The 19,700-nt window shown below is 44.9% G+C and overlaps 1 protein-coding gene across 1 annotated transcript; it reads right to left on the reverse strand.

Moving 5' to 3' along the window:
• Positions 1-16,264: 16,264 nt before the first annotated feature.
• On the reverse strand, positions 16,265-18,476 carry LOC140208034 (G-protein coupled receptor 39-like). The gene is made up of 2 exons (XM_072276563.1): positions 18,359-18,476; positions 16,265-17,163 (listed from the first exon to the last, which is right to left on the reverse strand). The coding sequence occupies exons 1-2, from the start codon at positions 18,474-18,476 to the stop codon at positions 16,265-16,267; spliced, it is 1,017 nt and encodes a 338-aa protein (XP_072132664.1).
• Positions 18,477-19,700: the final 1,224 nt, after the last annotated feature.

The following is a 19,700-nucleotide window of genomic DNA, read 5'->3' on the forward strand; positions in this document are numbered from 1 at the left end:
TGGGTCGGGGTTATGAGTGGGTCCCGGGACACATTAACTTGTAAACACCGGACCATCTGGTGAATTGGATCAGACAGCTTCGCTCGCCTGTCCTTTCAGGAAACAACAATTCTCTCTTCATATTAATGACTGTCTAAACTTGCTGAGAACAAGATTATGTGTTACAAGATTGTGAGTTACAGAGTCTAGGACAGCTGTCACGGTCATGGGCTGCGAGTGCAGACAGGGATTGGGGTCACTGAGCTGTGCATCAGAGAAGGACACGGGTTTGTACAGCCTCCTGTGGGGTAGAAATGTCCACATGGTGAATTCGGATCTGCTGGCACATCGGGAGTCTGAAAGGGAAAGGGAATAGGGAAGGGGCTGAGCAGAGAGTTTTAGCAGGGGAACCTGTTCAGGGGTGGAGGGGTACAGGAGCTCTCTGATAGATCGTTTTAATTGTTTTTATAATCTGACAGATGGTGACCGAGGAAGAAGCTTGTTGACGGAGGATTCCCGGAGGCGAGCAGCTCAGACACAGAATCAGGAATTGAATTGAACTGACTTTATTTCTTAAATCCATCAGGAGTAAAAATCTTTACGTTACGTCTCCATCTAAATATGCAACGTGCAATCATAGTAATTTATAATAGTTTATAATAAATAAAACAGACAATGTAATATAGAGTATACTCAAGTCAGCGTGAGTTCATCAGTCTGACGGCCTGGTGGAAGAAGCTGTCCCGGAGTCTGTTGGTCCTGGCTTTTATGTTGCAGTATCGCTTCCCGGATGGTATCAGGAGAGTGACAGTGATGTGATTTCCTGTGTCACGGGTACAGACAGTCGTCTTGCAGTGGAAATAAGGAAAAAAAGGGTTGACTAGTGTGGAGTTGTCCATGTGTCCAGCTTCTCCTGGGGGATAGCTTCACTACGGAAAACCGGTCCCCTTTGTTAAAGCAACACACATAAAAGTTGCTGGTGAACGCAGCAGGCCAAGCAGTATCTGTAGGAAGAGGTACAGTCGACGTTTCAGACCGAGACCCTTCGTCAGGACTAACTGAAGGAAGAGTGAGTAAGAGATTTGAAAGTGGGAGGGGGAGGGGGAGATCGAAAATGATAGGAGAAGACAGGAGGGGGAGGGATGGAGCCAAGAGCTGGACAGGTGATTGGCAAAGCGGATATGAGAGGATCATGGGACAGGAGGCCCAGGGAGAAAGCAATGGGGGAGGGGGAAGCCCAGAGGATGGGCAAGAGGTATAGTGAGAGGGACAGAGGGGGAAAAAGGAGAGAGGGAAAATAATGTGTGTATATAAATAGATAAATAACGGACGGGGTACGAGGGAGAGGTAGGGGATTAGTGGAAGTTTGAGAAGTCAAAGTTCATGCCATCAGGTTGGAGGCTACCCAGACGGAATATAAGGTGTTGTTCCTCCAACCTGAGTGTGGCTTCATCTTTACAGTAGAGGAGGCTGGGGATAGACATATCAGAATGGGAATGGGACGTGGAATTAAAATGTGTGGCCACTGGGAGATCCTGCTTTCTCTGGCGGACAGAGCGTAGGTGTTCAGTGAAAATGATCTCCCTGTCTGCGTCGGGTCTCACCAACATATAGAAGGCCGCAGCGGGAGCACCGGACGCAGTATATCACCCCAGCCGACTGACAGGTGAAGTGTCGCCTCACCTGGAAGGACTGTCTGGGGTCCTGAATGGTAGTGAGGGAGGAAGTGTAAGGGCATGTGTAGCACTTGTTCCGCTTACAAGGATAAGTGCCAGGAGGGAGATCGTGGGGACGGATAGGGGCCGGGGGGGACGAATGGACAAGGGAGTCGTGTAGGGAGCGATCCCTGCAGAAAGCAGAGAGTGGAGGGCGGGGGGAGAGGGAAAGATGTGCTTAGTGGTGGGATCCCGTCGGAGGTGGCGGAAGTTACGGAGAATTATGTGTTGGATCCGGAGGCTGGTGGAGTGGTAGGTGAGGACGAGGGGAACCCTATTCCTAGTTGGGTGGAGGGAAGATGGAGTGAGAGCAGATGTGCGTGAAATGGGGGAGATGCATTTGAGAGCAGAGTTGACGGTGGAGGAAGAGAAGCTCCTTCTTTAAAAAAGGAGGACATCTCCTTCGTCCTCGAATGAAAAGCCTCATCCTGAGAGCAGATGCGGCGGAGACGGAGGAATTGCGAGAAGAGACAGGGTGAGAAGAGGAATAGTCCAGATAGCTGTGAGAGTCAGCAGGGTTGTTTCCACTGGCACATGTCCAGTCCTGGTATTCAGCATTCTCGGAATGGAATCGAAACCAGCCACTGTGGATTCTGAAATCTGGATCTAAAAATAAACCGCTGTAGGATTCATCGATAGACCTCAGTGGGTCACGCAGATTTCCTTTCCCGAGGTGAGTAACCGCTGAGGTAATGCCTAGGAATTTAGAAGTGCTTGTCTTCAGTCGGCTGAATATTGACATCAGAGACAATGAATGGTGTTGAATTACCATGTTTATTCAAGTGACTGTTGTCAGTTCGTCAGCGGCATAACCGTATCTCTGGAGACTGATCCTTTGTATAAATCAGAGCCGTTTTGAATGCATTAGCTCAGAGTTGCTGAAGGAGCTGTGAGTTCAGAAGCAAGACAATTGGCAGATTATTCCTGAAATGGGGTATCCAGTCCTTTTACGGATAGGAGAAGTTTACTATCCATTTATTTCAGCCTTTGGAATTCCCGGTAAGCCGCCGTATCAGCTGCCGTTGGTGGGAATTGAAGTTAAATGCCAACGTAGTGATCGTTTCTGTCGCTGGTTTCCACGGTCACATGTTCAGTCCTAGTGTTCGGCATTCTCGGAATGGAATCGAAACCAGCCACTGTGGATTCTGATGTCTGGATCTAAAAATAAAACGCTGTAGAAATCATCGGTGGACCTCAGTGGGGCAGGCGGATTTCTTCCAGCGGTTTGTGTTTCAATGATGTAATGCTCGGGTCTCTGTGCTTTTGGTCTCGAAGCAGCTACACTGCATTTGCCAATATTGTGTTTATACTGCTGTGGAGATGATAACAATTGCTTGTCTGCATTGGTATGTCAGCGGTCGTGTGAGCCACGTGTAATGATCAAACCATCGATTAGTGATAACGATTTAGGAAATGTGATGAGTTCCATGTTGCAGCATGGAACTTGAGGATTTTTAGTAAATGTGTGCGGTGTGACAGAAAATAAAACAGTTGTTGGACAACACAGTGACGTCGCTGCTGATCAATACTGTGAAATGTATTCTATCATATCCACATCTGACCCCTCTACAGACATTCCACTGCGTCACCGGGTCTGCTACTGGACGTTGAATCCCTCTCCCCGGCTTCGCTGTGATGGATTCAGTCGGAGGCTTCGAGTATATCTGTGAGGCTGTATCAGACCTCGCTGTGACTGCTGCCTCGGACAATGTTCTGTTGTAAAATCAGCGAGGTGAGAAATGCTGGAATAGGGAACAAACACGGGGAATGCTAGAGGCACAAAGTAGCATCTATAGAAAGAGAAAGTCGTGTCATAGGGGCTCTCTGTAAACAGTTCCAACAAAATACGCGCTAACTGCTTTCCCACATATTCAATTTTGCCTGGATGAGTGGTTCCGGGATTTCCTGTTTCTGTTTCGTCCTTCGGCTATTCTGTCGCTGACAGGGAGTTGCATGGAAGTTGATGATTGTCTAATGCAAGAATCCCGCCATCAGCGTCCAGATTTATTAATTTCATTCATATCAGACGCGGATGAAGCCGATAGAAAATGTTCCAACCAGTACTGACTGTGAGGTTACCTAGCTTTATCCTTCCGCTGCCTCTTCACATTTTGGTCATCAGAAAGGAATCCAAATTCAAATCATTTGGCTTTATTTTAATGTATAAACTCAGTCAGCTCTTGGACCTCTCTTCAACTTTCTACCGTTAAATGCAGCATTAAAGTCCAAATATTAGATGATCCCCGAAAACTGCTGCATTGGGTTCTGCTCAGTTTTTTCTCAATTTGCTATTTTCTGTCTCTCTTCCAGCGAACTTGGTGGCGATTGCGATCCTCTCCCGTGGAAAGTGCGGTCTCTCCAAATGTGTTACTCGCTACCTGGTGGGAATGGCAGCGGCCGATCTCCTGGTCGTTATCTCGCAACCGCTGCTGACGTGGACTGCTTGGATTTACTTTCGCCGATCATTCCTGTTCATTACTCCTGTGTGCAGTCTCGCCAGATGGTTGATTTTTGCGAGCGCTGCGATCTCCGTCTGGCTGACTGTCGCTTTCACCGTCGATCGATTTGTGGCTATTTGCTGTGAGAAGCTGAAAACAAAATATTGCACCGAGAGAACGGCGGCGGTGGTTATCGGGACAGTGAGTGTGCTGGTCTGTTTGGAGAGTGTCCCCTGGGGCTTTACTTCTGAACCTCTTGTAATAATTGATGGTGTTCCCTGGTATTGTGTTCTTACATCGAGCTACAAATACTCTTCTTCTTGGGCGGTATTTGAGATGCTTCACCGCATTTTTACCCCTTGTGTCCCATTCTTTCTGATTTTGTTGTTCAATATTCTGACAGCCAGGCGGATTCTAGTGGCCAGTCGAGCCCGCAGGAGGCTCCGGGGACAAAAGAGTGGAGAGAATGACAAGGACCGGGAGATGGAGAACCGACGCAAATCCATCGTTTTGCTCTTCAGCATAACCGCTAGTTTCATATTGTTGTGGGGAACACGTTTGGTATTTTATATCTATCAACGGATTTCAATGAGTTTTGTTTATTATTCTGTCACGAATCCCGTTTTCATTGTAGAAGAGACATCGGGAATGCTGCAGATCATCTGTTCCTGCACCAACACGTGTATTTACGCCCTGACTCAGAGCAAATTCCGAGAGGACCTCAAGAATGCGGTGATATACCCACTGAAATGGATTTTGAAACTCATTCAGCGGATATAAATAAATGCTGTGCAGTAGTACAATTCAGCTGCTTTCATGTCCGTATTCTGTACTCCCACTTGTGAGCAAATGGAAACAATACGATGAACAGAGTTACAAACAAAGCATGAGAAACTCTGTCGATGCTCGAAATACAGAACACACACGAAATCATGAAGATTGTCGGCCCGAATAGTTGAATATTTACTTTTTTTCCAAAGTTGCCCACTATCTGCTGAGTTGCTCCAGCATTTTGTGTGTGTTGCCTTACAGTTATAAAACAGCTATTTACAGTCGATCCCGACGGCACCAGTGGCCTCAGCATCCCAGAAAAATCCCCTTTGCATCTCACCCTCGCCACACTGAAATTGAATCCTGAGGCGAACCTGTCACCCCTTCTTCCCGATTCTGACAAAACTGTCTGTTTTTGGAGCATAATTTCGTCGGTATCAAGCACTCCTGTTCCCATCATTACCCGTCCTTTCCTTCACGATCTTTTTCTCTTCTGTCTCTACCTGTAGTTCTTCCTTTTGTTTTCCCGTTTGAACTGACTTTCAGTGTCAGAATTTTAGCTCTCAGGGAAAGAGTTGCGGGGGTGGGAGGTGTGGTTGGGTGGAAGAGGAGATGCTGTGAACCCAGAACAAAAGACACCGTGAAGAAAATGGGAACTAATGTGGTCTAATCCGACACAAAGTGCTGGAGAAAAGCTTCAGCTCAGGCAGCAGGACGAGAGAGAGAGAAAAGAAAAAGAAAGAATGAATATCCAATTCTGCCCAAAATGTCCACAGTTTACTCTTCTCCATAGATGCTGATGTCCACAGTTTACTCTTCTCCATAGATGCTGATGTCCACAGTTTACTCTTCTCCATAGATGCTGATGTCCACAGTTTACTCTTCTCCATAGATGCTGATGTCCACAGTTTACTCTTCTCCATAGATGCTGATGTCCACAGTTTACTCTTCTCCATAGATGCTGATGTCCACAGTTTACTCTTCTCCATAGATGCTGATGTCCACAGTTCACTCTTCTCCATAGATGCTGATGTCCACAGTTTACTCTTCTCCATAGATGCTGATGTCCACAGTTTACTCTTCTCCATAGATGCTGATGTCCACAGTTTACTCTTCTCCATAGATGCTGATGTCCACAGTTTACTCTTCTCCATAGATGCTGATGTCCACAGTTTACTCTTCTCCATAGATGCTGATGTCCACAGTTTACTCTTCTCCATAGATGCTGATGTCCACAGTTTACTCTTCTCCATAGATGCTGATGTCCACAGTTTACTCTTCTCCATAGATGCTGATGTCCACAGTTTACTCTTCTCCATAGATGCTGATGTCCACAGTTTACTCTTCTCCATAGATGCTGATGTCCACAGTTTACTCTTCTCCATAGATGCTGATGTCCACAGTTTACTCTTCTCCATAGATGCTGATGTCCACAGTTTACTCTTCTCCATAGATGCTGATGTCCACAGTTTACTCTTCTCCATTGATGCTGATGTCCACAGTTTACTCTTCTCCATAGATGCTGATGTCCACAGTTTACTTTTCTCCATAGATGCTGATGTCCACAGTTTACTCTTCTCCATAGATGCTGATGTCCACAGTTTACTCTTCTCCATAGATGCTGATGTCCACAGTTTACTCTTCTCCATAGATGCTGATGTCCACAGTTTACTCTTCTCCATAGATGCTGATGTCCACAGTTTACTCTTCTCCATAGATGCTGATGTCCACAGTTTACTCTTCTCCATAGATGCTGATGTCCACAGTTTACTCTTCTCCATAGATGCTGATGTCCACAGTTTACTCTTCTCCATAGATGCTGATGTCCACAGTTTACTCTTCTCCATAGATGCTGATGTCCACAGTTTACTCTTCTCCATAGATGCTGATGTCCACAGTTTACTCTTCTCCATAGATGCTGATGTCCACAGTTTACTCTTCTCCATAGATGCTGCCTGGTCTGCAGAACTCCTCCAGCGTTTTGGATTTCTAAAATCTGCAGAGCTCCTCTTGTTTGTGTTTGGTCTAATCCTAGTCAGTGTCAACGAGATGTTCGGCTGTGCCAACACAGAACCGACCCTGGACAAAGAACAAGCGAATAATGGTTGAAAAGGACAGCGTTACAGAAACAGACACTTGATAATTAATGGAACAGGGGCTCAGTTAATTTTGAACTCATGCAACTGGAAGATTGGAGGATCTCTCTAAACAAACGCGATCAGGGATATTATTGTTTATAAAATTAGAAAGGTGATGAGAGTAGTGGCAGTTTGTATTCAGATAATACATACTCCAGACAAAACTGAATTGAGGAATCAACCTGAATCATTCAGTGGTTGGTCCGTGATGTCAATTAATGTTCATTGTGAGGGGGTGATATCTAAATATAAACTCTAATTGTAAGCTTGGTTAAGACGGGTAATAGGTAGTGAGGATAATCCTGTTAATTGTATAACCATGACTCCTGGCATTAATGGAGGCTAAATCTTTGAAGGGAATTCTTCGCGATAGGATTGACAAATATTTGTAGAAGCATAATTAGAGACAGTCAAATGGCTTTGTGAGGGGAAGATCATGCCTTACGCACCTGAATGACTTTCTGAGGGGTTGACAAAACAAAGGCTAGAGTGGTGGACGCTGTATGTATGGAATTGAGTGAGGCGCTTGACAAGAGCCCCACAATAGATTCACCCAGAACGTCGGGAGGCATGGGACTGATGGAAACTCGGCTGCCTGGGTTTAGACTTACCTTGCCCAGTGAGTATGGGACTGGCAGTAGGTGGGGCGTTTCCAGGAGATCTACTTTTTCTCATATTTGTAAACGACTTGAAAGAGGAAGTGGATATGTGGGTTGGTAACTTGCTGTTTGAAGCTCCACGTAGCGTAGTGCTTAAAATCAGACTAATCCAGCTCGGGGCACTGGGAATCGGAGTTCAATGCCGGTGTTTTTCTGGAAGGATTTTGTACGAAATCCCCATCATATTTATGGGTTTTCTCCCAAGTTAAAAAAGGAAACAAAACTTAGCGATTAGGTTAGAGTAACATTGAGGTTGCTGGGCTCTGCGGCTCATTGTTCTTAGCTTCATCTCTAATTGAATGAAGGACACCGATGTGCTGTTGTTGTGGATAGTGTAGAATTTCATCATAGGTTACAATGGGACGTCGACACGGTGTAGAGCTGGGGTACGATGTGATAGATGGACTTCCATGAGTAACAGTACGAGCTGATACATAATAAAAAATTCAAACTGGATTATAGAGCACAAATGGCAGATTTTATCGCAGTGTGGAGGATCAGGGGAGTCGTGCTATGCAAGTCTATAGATCCCTCAAAATTTCCAAACAAGTTAATTGAGTAGCTAAGGAGGTTTATGGCTTAAGAACTGGCAACTCCGGAAAAGTGATCTCACTATTACTTCCCGTATCACGGGCTTAAGAGGGAAAAGATGCTAAGGAAGAACAGGTAAATGTGTGGCTAACAATTTGTGCAGGAGGAAGGGCATCGTATACACATATTATTGGGCTCTCTTCGAGGTTTGGTGGACTGGTGTAAGAACATCGGTTTTACACCTGCACTGAAAGGGAGTTGATATTCTAACTGGCAAGTTTGATGTATCTGCCCTGGCATTAACATGTGGCATGTGCAGGCCTGGTCTTGGGGGTTGGGCGGGAGAGTGGGAAATGGAACTGCAAGTGAGTAAGTAGGATTGAGTAAAAGGTAGAGACGAGGTCAAGGAATGCCAAAATGAAGTCCAGCCAGGACCCCGTTAATGAGCCCGGTGTCTCCGAGGGGCTGAAGTGAGGTTATGTCAGTAAAGGTGTGTAACACTTAAGACAGACGTACTTAGAACCTGGATTAGTACGTGACACAGTGAGCCAGATATTGCAGAGCTCTGGTTGAGAGAAGGTCAGGGCTGGTCGCTAACCATTCCAGAATTCAGATGATTCAGGCAATCCAGAGGGTGAGGTGGTGGTGTGGGGGTGGGGGGTCCTGCACTGCTGATCAGGCAGAATGTCAGAATGTCCCAGGTCCGAGATCATCCCATAGGCTTCATCAGTAACACGATGCAGGTAGAGCTCAATAATAATGAATGTCCAATCGCTCTGATGGTGTTATACCTGCAGCCTGTAAGAGAGAGGAACAGACAGGTCGGGAGGTTATGGGGTGATGTAAAAGCAATCATGCAGTTATTGCGGGTAAATAATCACTCCAACATTACTGGCATTCCCTTATCCCTTGAGGATGGATGGGGCTTTGTGGTTCAGATGGGTCCTGGGATGCTTCCTGAAAGAGTATTTAGATGGGCGACCAGGGAGGGAGACCTGCTTGACTTAGTAGTATCAGTAGTATAATTCTGGAGCTTCGCAAACAGGTTTTGATAAGGATAAGACTGGAGCTGCAGGGGGATAAATGTAAATTCGGTGAAGGATAATGACAGTAGAATTGGACATCGACTTGCAAACCAAATTATCCCCAAACTAGAATCATTCCAACCATTCACAGGATGACAAAATATGTGTACACCCCCAAATCTGCACACTCCTCTCATATAAGTGTGCACCTCAAATCCAGCGACACCCCCAAATATGCGTGTACCCCCAGAACTGAGTGAAAAACTTTCTAAGGAACAGGATATATAAGTCAATTGTTATATGGTAAACTGGATTTTCAGATGACACCTGGATTCGGAGTGTGAGTGGACAGCGAAGTAGGTTATGAAAACTTTTAGCGTGAGTGAAGCAGCTGGAAAAACGGGCTGAACATTTTGAAGTTGGAACTTAATGTGAAATTCCATCGAGATGGGATCTAGTGTGAGCTGTTGCACTTTGGCAGGACCTACCAGGGCAGGACTTATACAATTAGTGGAAGGTAATTCAGATGTGCAGGAGAGCAGAGGGTTCTGAGAATACAGTTTCAAAATTCCTAGATAAGGTCATGAGGAGAATCTTTGCACACATGCCTTCATATATCAGAATACCGAGTACACGAATAAAAATGTTATGTTGAAGTTGTGTAGGACGTTATTGAGGATCAGCGTGGAGCATTATGTATAGTTCAGATCACATATCTGCAGGAAAGAGATCAATAAACTTGAAAGATTACAGAGATAATTTATAATGATGTTTCAGAAATTGAGGGGTTGAGTCAGAAGGAGAGAATCAATAAGCCTATTCTCTCCCAAACTGAGGCACTCTCCCCTCAAGTTAGGTGAGACTGGAACAAGAGTTCATATTTTAAAGGTGAAAGTAGACCACGAGAGGGAACTTCTTCACTCAGAGGGCGGTATGAACGTGGGATGAGTAGCCAGAGGAAGTGGTGAATGCAGGCTCAATCACAACATTTAGGAGACACTTGAACGGGTAAATGGATGGGAAGTATATGAAAGGCTATGGTCTTAATGCAGGTCATTGGGACTAGGGCAGAAAACAGCTCGGCAGAGATTGGAAGAGCCAGAGAAAATGTTTATGTGTGTGGTGTTCCATAACACTACAGCTAATCCCGAAGAATCCTCTCCAGTAAGTTTCATACCCCGAAGCGTGACTCAGCAGTTGATATTTTCCAGGATAACCCATCCCCTTTTATGAATAATGGAATACCATTTATCTCCGCTTTTTGGGTATCTTGCTTGTAGCTACAGAGGAGAGGTCCTCTGAATTCTAATCTCCCGCTTCTCCAAGTAACCTGCAAGTATATCCCGCCTGGCCCTGGAAAATTATCCACCCTAATGCACTTTAAGAGACAAAACACTGCCCCCTTAGAGGTCCTGTACTTAAACAAATTTTAAAAAAACACTGTTGGTAACTACAGGATAGAAACGGTTCGATCAACGACTCTTACGGCAGGGAAAAGTCCCTTCAGACCCAATGCCTTGCGACTGAGATGTACATTCAGGCAAATTTCCATCCCAGAGCAGACGGGACAAACGCAGGCAGATGGGAATGTTTTGTATGGCACCTGAACGCCACAGAAGGGGTGGGCCGAAGGGCCACTGTCAATGCTGTAATGGAAATTTTGTCGCCGAAAGGTCGACTCTACTCCTCTCGATAGATCCAGCCTGACCCGCTAAGTTCCGTGAAAATGCTGCATTCAGCTCTGGTTAGCATTCTATATCAATGATACTTTGTGCTGGAAGACTGCAGAGGAAGTTGACCAGGACTGGGGCTTAGGTCATGGGGAAGATGGGTATGTGTTGATATACTGTGTTGATCTAGAAGGGGGTTTGGGATCTCAGTTCATTACTCTCTTTAGGTGCTGCACAGGGTGAGGGGTTGCTGCGAGCGGCGTAGGGCCTGCTTGTCTTTAGCAGTCGAGGCACTGAGTTCCAGGGTCAGGTAGTTATGTTGCAGTTTTATAAATCTCCAGTTTAACCACATCCTGAGTATTGGATTCTATTATTGGAAAATTGTGGGGGTTTTGAACTGAGAGTCGAAGAGCCTTAACAAGATGCTTCCTTGATAAGGAGAGATTGGACAGGCTTGGGATATTTTACCTGGAGCGGCAGAGGCTGAGGGAGGCCTGATTGAAGTTCATAGGAACATGAAAGGCACTGACATCGTGGACATCCCGTTTTTTTTTTCGCTGAACATGAAACATGAAATTACTAATACCAGAGTGCATGTACTTAAGATGAAAGGCCAGCGAAATCAGCATAGCGGTTGTTCTCAGATCTGCGCCTGGACGAAAGGAGCAAAAAAATCAAGCAGTTTGTAGGATGGGGGAAGAGGCAGAACGAGCCTCTTGTTGGATTTGGAGTAGGCGAGAGGAGGGGAGCTGGAAGCCAAGAGGAGGTGGGCAGTGATTTGGCCACCACTGCCGGCCCACCAACTGGAGAGTGTCGTGATTAAGGGTCAAAACACTCTGTGAAGGTTGGGAACCACCTGGTGTCATCTGCTTCTGGCTGAAGGCTACGGTTACCTTATAAGGTAACTGGAGAATGCACCCTAACAGGTATATGTAACAAGGTGAAAGGGGGAAAACTACTGGTGAGAGAGTTTATTGGGATAATGATAATGTGTGACTGATGAAAATTGAGCATTATGAACTGTAAATTCAGAATCGCCGCTCTGAGAAACGATTCTCACATGGCCACGGAAATAAAAGACAATCAAATATCTGAGTCCGCGTGTTGTTTTGTATTCTCCGACAATATCACTATTTGAGTCCGAACGTGATTTGACTTGGCCTGACAAATTTGGCGACGAGGATGGGACCTTTTAAACGCGATATAGTGAACCCTTGACCGAGAATTTGGCCCCTCGGACTGTGCCAGAAAAGGTTGTCCCTCACTAGCCGGTGATCAGTGTACCTGCGTTCGGGTAAGGAAAAGAAGAAAACTGCGAGAAGGGACAGGGAACCATGAAATTTAAAATTGCTTTAAAATAAAACTGATCCACTTTGTGACCCAGATGTTCGCTGTTATAATCAGTGGATTGTATAAGTGTATAACTGAGGCTCGCGAATGTTGCAACATCTGTTTAATTCTGAAAAGTGTTGGGTTACCGTCCTAGTAGGTTGGTGGACCCCTCTAAAGGTAAACCGGCAAGAACGGCGCCTCACGAGCGACGCCCGAGTGATCCTAAAACGAAAGTACCGGTAAACGACACCGCGATGTAGGAAGTCGAAAAGTACAAGACAAAGAATTTGCTGGTTTCCTGCAGGATCGCCCGCTGATAAGGTTTGGTTGAGAACAGGGGATAGCATGTACTCTGTCACATTTTCTAGTGAGTCATATGCTTGGAGTCAAGGGGATTGGATTTATGGCGGTGCTTTCGACTCGCTAAAAATGAAATATTTGACCTCGATTACATGTTATGGTGTTCTAACAAATGGGACACCAACAACTTACAACTGAACGCAAGAAAGAGCCTATTTCTAACAAATGAATCATGATTTCGAGGTGGCGCTCTCTGCGTCGGCTATTGTTTCCGCCGAGGTGCCGGGTCAGAACGGGTCCCCGAATTAACACCTATTAGTCGGGAACAGACAGGTCAGAAAACAAAATCAAAGGGAACAGGAGAGAAGCAGTAGATAACTCTACTGGGGAAGATATCAGTGAGTTTCCCCGAAAATTGTGGGGAAAATCACAATTCTAAAGCCCTGGGTCGCGCCTGTGTTATAGAATACCGTTAATTAATCTCCTAACCCGCTAAAACAACCAACTGGCTCACACAAACTTGTCAAGTTTTCCAGCTCCTGCCCGGGGATTTGCGCGCACTCCTCAGTGTTACATATGGAACTTCTTGGGGAGGGACACAGAGTAGGTTCCCCAGTCCCAGACAGACGCCCGAACGTGACTGGAAACCAGGTCGGGCGGGCGATGTAAGACAAGCCATGGATCGCTAAGGTAATGGAACCCATTTTAATGACGGCCCGACAGCACGGGGATTTTTGCGAACTTTCCCGAAGTCCACATATAAAAGGCAAATCCCTTTCGGACATTATAGCTCGTTTTAAGGATACCTGGTAGTCCAGTGCTGGCAAACTCCTAGACCATCAGAATACCCAGCTGGCAGTGTAGACTTTTCTGAACTGCCTCCGACCTGCGATTGCCCAGTCCTTTCAGTTAACTAATCTTAATTGGCAGACCCAGCAGTTATTATTAAAGTTTCTATAAATGAAACATTCTTGAGATTTTTCACTCCCCACCCCCCACCCCAAATCGGTGTGCAAATATATTTGCCAACATACCCCTAAATTTGTGCACATTCCTAAATCAGCACGCACCACAAAATCCTTGTGGAACCCCAAATCTGCGTCGGCTTCCAAATTCACGCACCCGCAAACTCGCTGACATCTCAACATGCACATTAGATTATTCTTGAGCAAAATAATTTCAAACAGATCACAATCTGTCTGCTTCCACCTTATAAAACAGTAAGAACAAAGTTCATAATTGGAAGTGCTTTAATTAATAAAATATCGGAAGTAAAGGAATGTTGAGATTTGTCACAACTCCACTTGCAACGGCTCCCACAAATCCGTGTGCAGCCCCACTTGCCTGTGCACCCCCATGTTTTTAAAATGTTTCTTCTTTGAAAATAAAATGTGCGTACATGGGTGTCAGCTGGGTTGGTGGTGCATACGGTCTAAGGGTGCTTACGGATTTGGGGATGTTGGTCGATTTTGAGTTGTAACGAATCTCAAGGTTGTTTCATTGAGAGGTATTTTATTAATAAATACACATTTAATTTTCATCTCTGCTCTTACTATGATTTTTAAGATGGAGGTTGCTACTGAGTGGCCGATTTGAAATTATTCCTCCTCTGGGATAAGCTGATGTGTATCCAAAGGGTGTTGTCAGGTTCGCAGTGAGCAGCGATATGGGTGTCCATCCGTACTTGTGAGTGCATCTCGATTTGTGGGTCTTGGTGGATTTGGGTTAATGACAAATATCAAGGTTGTTTCGTTTAGAGATACTTTAATAAATAATGCACTTCAACAGCGAACTTTGTTCTTGCTATTTTCAATGTGGATTCAGCCATCTTGTGAAAAAGATCGAAATGATTCTCACTCCAGGATAAACAATCGTACTTGCAGGAGCGCACTTGTATTTGAAGGTGCACAGACATTTGGAGATGTTCACGGCGAGTTTGAGTACACACGGATCTGGGGATGTCTCAAGGTCTTTTCGTTTATAGATACTTTAATAACAGATGCACATCGAACTTTGAATTTGTTCTAGATTTTTGAAAGCGGAAACAGCTATTCTGTGAACTGTTAGAAATGACTCCTGCATTTGGATAACCTAATGTTCATGTGAAGTTGTCAGCGGGTTTTGGATGCATATGGATTTAGGGGTTCGCTCTTATTTGCTGATGTGCGCAGATGTAGGGTCTGATATGTCTAATATGGAGGTGCACACGGATTTTGGGTACACCATATTTGGGTGTATCGGCCGATTTGCAGTTGCAGTTGAATTTTCGGATGCGTGCGGATTTTTATCATGGAAACAGTCATTTTCTGAACGGTTTGAAATGATTCCTGCTCTGAGTTAATCTGTTGCGGATGTTGGAGTTTCATCCTGTTTGGAGTGGGTACTAATTTGTGGAGTGCTCTGATTTAGGGCGGTGTTGGCAAATAGGGGATTTCACACTGGTCAAATGATCCGAACAGATTCAGTGACGTGACCACCAGTATAATGGTGCAGTCTGATTCGCGAATGCTCGTTGATTTAGGAGCATGCAGATTAATATGGGGATGTTTACGGATTTCGGGTTTCTCACAGAGATGTGGTGCTTGTGGATTTGTAGTGTGACGTATCTGAATTTTGTTTTATTTATAAACACTTTCAGAATCAATGCACTTTGAAGTTTCAACAGTATTCTTGTTACTTTATGGCAAACAGTTTGCGAACGGTTTGAAATTATTCTTTGACCCGGATACTGTTCGGATCATGTGGTGGGTGTCAGCGTGTTTGGGATCCGCACTCAGTTGGGGATTGCACAGAGTTAAGGTAAATTCGGTATGTATACGGTGCACAGAGTGTTTGGGGGCTGCGCCTGGATTTCGGCATGCATGCAGATTTAGGCGTGTGCTCTGCCTTGAGGGTACACACGGATTTGGTGATATGCTCAGATTTAGAGCGTGTTGTCGAATATCCGGCTGCACACAGATTTGTAGTAACTTAGATATTTGGGTTGCGTACGGATTTTTAATGTCGAAATTCCCCCATTTTCGAAAATTTTTGAAATGATTCCTGCTCTGGAATGATCTATTATGGGGTTGCAGCGTGTTTGTGATATGTACTTATTTCCAGATTACGCAGACTTAGAACAGAGTCCGCTAACAGAGAGATACACACCGATTTGGAAACGTTCATTGATTTAGGGGTGTGTAGGCCAATATGGGGCTGTTTATAGCATTCGGGCTTCTAACGGATCTGTGGTGTTGGGAACAGAGAGAGCGAGAGACAAGTGGTGTCAGAATGGGAACAAGTGATCTGAGGTCGGTGTGGTAAGTTGTAAATAAAATTGACGAACTCAGCGTGGGTGCAGGAAGCAGCACCAATTCAGACGTCACTGGACTGACAGCACCAATTCAGCCGTCAATGTAGGGCATGAACGGGTTGTTTCGGGAACCCAGGCAACCTCGCAGGAGAATGGCTTTGCACCTGGACTAATGTCTCTGGGCAGCCAGAAGGATTGCAGGGTGGAACTACGGTGTAAATTGGATAAATAGGCCAGAGATTAGAAGATAGGCCGGCGAATGAGGGGCGATCATTGCAGCTGTATAATGAAAAATTTATGTAATTTCCGCTTGGGAGGTGTGAGTGGAACAAGGATATCGCAGGACCCAGAGGAACAAAAATTGCCCACAGTGGATAGAACTTCAGTGGTTTCAGGTCGAGCGACGCCGCAACGTCACGAGTTCTTCACAAACATGAGAGAGAGCGGTGATTTTACCACATTCTTTAGCTGCTCCCTGAACTTGGTCTGCGTAACGGTGTAAAGGGCCGTGTTCGTGCAACAGCTCAGAAGCTGCAGAATGGCGCCCAGCTCTCGCAGCGAATCAGGTGGGCGCACATACGTGACAAAAGCATCCAGCCGATTCCACGCAGAATACACAGTGAAAGGTGCCCACAGCAAGATGAAATTGCCCGAGACGATCAGCAATAAAACGAGGGATTTCCTGCGTTTCTCCATCTCCGGGTCTCTGGCACTCTGTCCGTTGCCAGGAAAACTGAGTCTCCTGCGCGCTCTGCTCGTGACTAAGACGTGCCTGGCGGTGAAGCAATTCGTCAGCAGAACCAGCACAAATGGGAATACAGGAGTGAGGATATAATAAAATAGTTCAAATTGAGTCGCGATAAATAAATTCAAATAATGCACTCTCCCCCTACAAATAAATGGAACAGCTATCCACGTGTAGTACCCCGAGAGTCTAAAATACCAGTAAATATTCTTTAAAAAGCCAATGGCACTCACTGTCCCCAAAACCACGACAGCGGTTTTCTCGGTGCAATATTTTGATTTCAGCTTCTGGCAACAAATGGCGACAAACCGATCAAAGGTAAACGTGACCGTGAACCAGACGGAGCAGTCGGTTGCGGTGTAAAGGAGAACAGCGTGGATATTACACGCCTTGGTCATTGATCGGAAAAAAACGTCGATTGGTACGTACATAAGTGGAATCTTGCTCAATATCAGGTCGACGATAAGAACCAGCAGATCCGCCACTGCCATGGCAACCAGGTAGCAAGTGACAACTCTGGAGAGGCCACACTTTCCCCGAGAAAGGACGAATATGGTCACCATGTTCACTGCGAAGATAGGAATCAATGAGGGTAAACACATCAGGAAGCATTTACATATAAAGTAATCCACTTTTCTGTATGTGACAATGTCAAGAATGAGCGTACCTGACAGAATAAAACAATCGCAAAAGTTAAACTGCTTTGCAAATGTGTGTACACTCAATGCAATATGTTGGACCGAATATCGGTAAAGAAACAGAGAGCGGAGGTTACAGATAACGATGGCTGACGATTGATGGATTTCGTACTTTTTGAGGCAAAGGGCCGAATAGCGCATCATCGATTAAATCTGCGGCATCTCGACTGTCGTGAAGTTAGTATCCTTGACAGGAACCACCTCTGGATAAAGAGCAGCTTCCCGCCGCTGACCGTCACCAGGGGTAACGGGATTTGCAAATGGAGCAGCAGCACAAATCACAATTATTGCACCTCTCTTCCCGTTTCTCGACTTTGAGGGAGTGTTATTCTCTTCAAATTATACCACGAGGCTCACCGTCTATTTGTTGTAGCTTTGCCTTTATATTCGTATGATATTCATTATATTCTCAAATACGTTTTATTTTCTCAGCAAGAATGAAGTTGATTTGTCACCATAAAAATACGTCACGATCAATATTTCAAGAACTTACGGAAGTCTATCATGTTTTCAGAAATGTGTTACCTAGGCTTTAAACATCGTCAAATGCACCTGGTGTGAAATATACATTCTATAATTTTTGATCCCAAACGGAAAATGCAGTTTTAAGAACACAGTGGGGAGGAAGACGGTCAGATGCAGGAGAGGGACGTCCTGATTACATTCGCGGAGAGATGCTTCCTTTGCTTCAGTGGAAACTCAGGCAACTCGTGAAAGTTGGAAAGTGATTAAAGTTTGTGTGAAATTTGTCTTCCGACTGATGTTGGTTAAAACGACCAGGGAGAAATGGAGAAGGAATGTTCACAATAAGGTTACTCTTTCTACAGGAATAAGACAGATAATAAGATACACTGTTGTTGTAAACCCGCTCTGGATTATCACAAGTGTTAGCACATATTTCCTTAGGCAGGAGTCCTGGATTCAGTAAATTATCGAAGTGTATTTGCTTAATTATCAACTGGTATGTGTGTCAGCAGCCTTAATTATTATTATGAGAGGTACAGGCCAAAAGGAAAATGTGCAGTTAAATGTTGTTTCATAAGTTATCTTTGGACAGAGACTCACCGGGAAGAGCAATGATGCCGAGGACAGGGAAGAAAATCACTTGAATGGTGAATAAAGCATTCGTGACTCGAAAATCTACCGTTATCCGTTCGTCATGCGCAAAAATATATGGAACCATCCAGAAGATGTTTTTCCCATTTTCTGTTATATTCCAAGCCGTCCATCCCGAATTCTGATCCATGACAGAACGAGCCGGTCTGTCCTTACTCTCCTCTTTGTGCCGCTCCGGATCTCTGTCCGTGACAGGAGAGGCTGTGCTCGCTGAAACTGGGGGAACTGAGTGAAAGCGACTCTTATTAATAACAGAGAGAAACCCTCCGGTGACGTCAGCAGCATAACTTGAAAAGGCGCTATTTATTTTCCATGAAATGACAGAAAGAGTTAACCCTTGGTTTACCCAGTAGCTGAGGAAGAAGTGTGTATATAAGCACTGCTGCTATTACATATATTCGAATTACAAAAATAAATTTTAAAAAAACTAACAATATAACTGCACCTCTTCCTAGAGATGCTGCCTGGCCTGCTGCGTTCACCAGCAACTTTTATGTGTGTTGCTTGAATTTCCAGCATCTGCAGAATTCCTGTTGTTAACAATATTTCAGTCGACTTAGCTGAATATTAAGTTGAAAAAATGGTCCTTAAATAATGAACAAATGTATGTATTTTGTTTTAAAATCCCGTGTAAGGAATGAGGTAAATAAGTCAAAAATCACAAGTGATTCTTCCTTGGTGTGTGTAAAATAAGAAATGCAGAACAGCGGTTCTGGAACAGCGGCATTAGCTTAGGATGTGTTAATTTTTATAACAGAGAAAGACTATCAGCCTTTCTCGAAAAAGGGGTTCCCTTGGGAGCCGGGAGTAGCGAGTAGACAAGAGCGGCAGATATGCGGGGAGGAGGAAGACAGAAGGTGAGGGAGAGAAAGGCAGAAACAGAGACAGGGGATGATGGAATTAACTGTCGGCAACTGGGATCCCTCCAGCACAGTGTGGATCAGATCACCGAGTGGCCGATAAGTATCCTTTGCACGCAGTCTTACTCTGCCTCTACAAGTGGCTGACTGGTATTTCTCACGTCATCCTGATATAGTAGTAGATTAATAATCTTCAACATGTGTACTCAGTCTCGGTTTACTGCGAATTCTTCATGCTGTTAAATCAGAAAGAAACAAGGGCAAAAAATAACTCCTTACTGTCGATACCCGTATACCATACAAGAGGCCAGGACGCATTCATACATACGTTACCACTCTCCGGCAGCTGATGCAATTCCGCTGGGTGTAAAGAGTCGATGTGACAGAAAACACTTAAATCCAGGAGCATCAGCACCTTTCTATGAAATGAC

This window comes from Mobula birostris, chromosome 13, assembly GCF_030028105.1.
Source record: "Mobula birostris isolate sMobBir1 chromosome 13, sMobBir1.hap1, whole genome shotgun sequence".
NCBI lineage: Eukaryota > Metazoa > Chordata > Chondrichthyes > Myliobatiformes > Myliobatidae > Mobula > Mobula birostris.

Bases quoted from the DNA above. Each gene is read 5' to 3' on its own strand.
- LOC140208034 (XM_072276563.1), bottom strand. From the start codon at position 18,476: ATGGTTCCATATATTTTTGCGCATGACGAACGGATAACGGTAGATTTT. The intron at 17,164-18,358 runs GTGAGTCTCTGT...CTATCTTCGCAG, and splicing joins CGGCATCATTGCTCTTCCCG to TGAACATGGTGACCATATTC.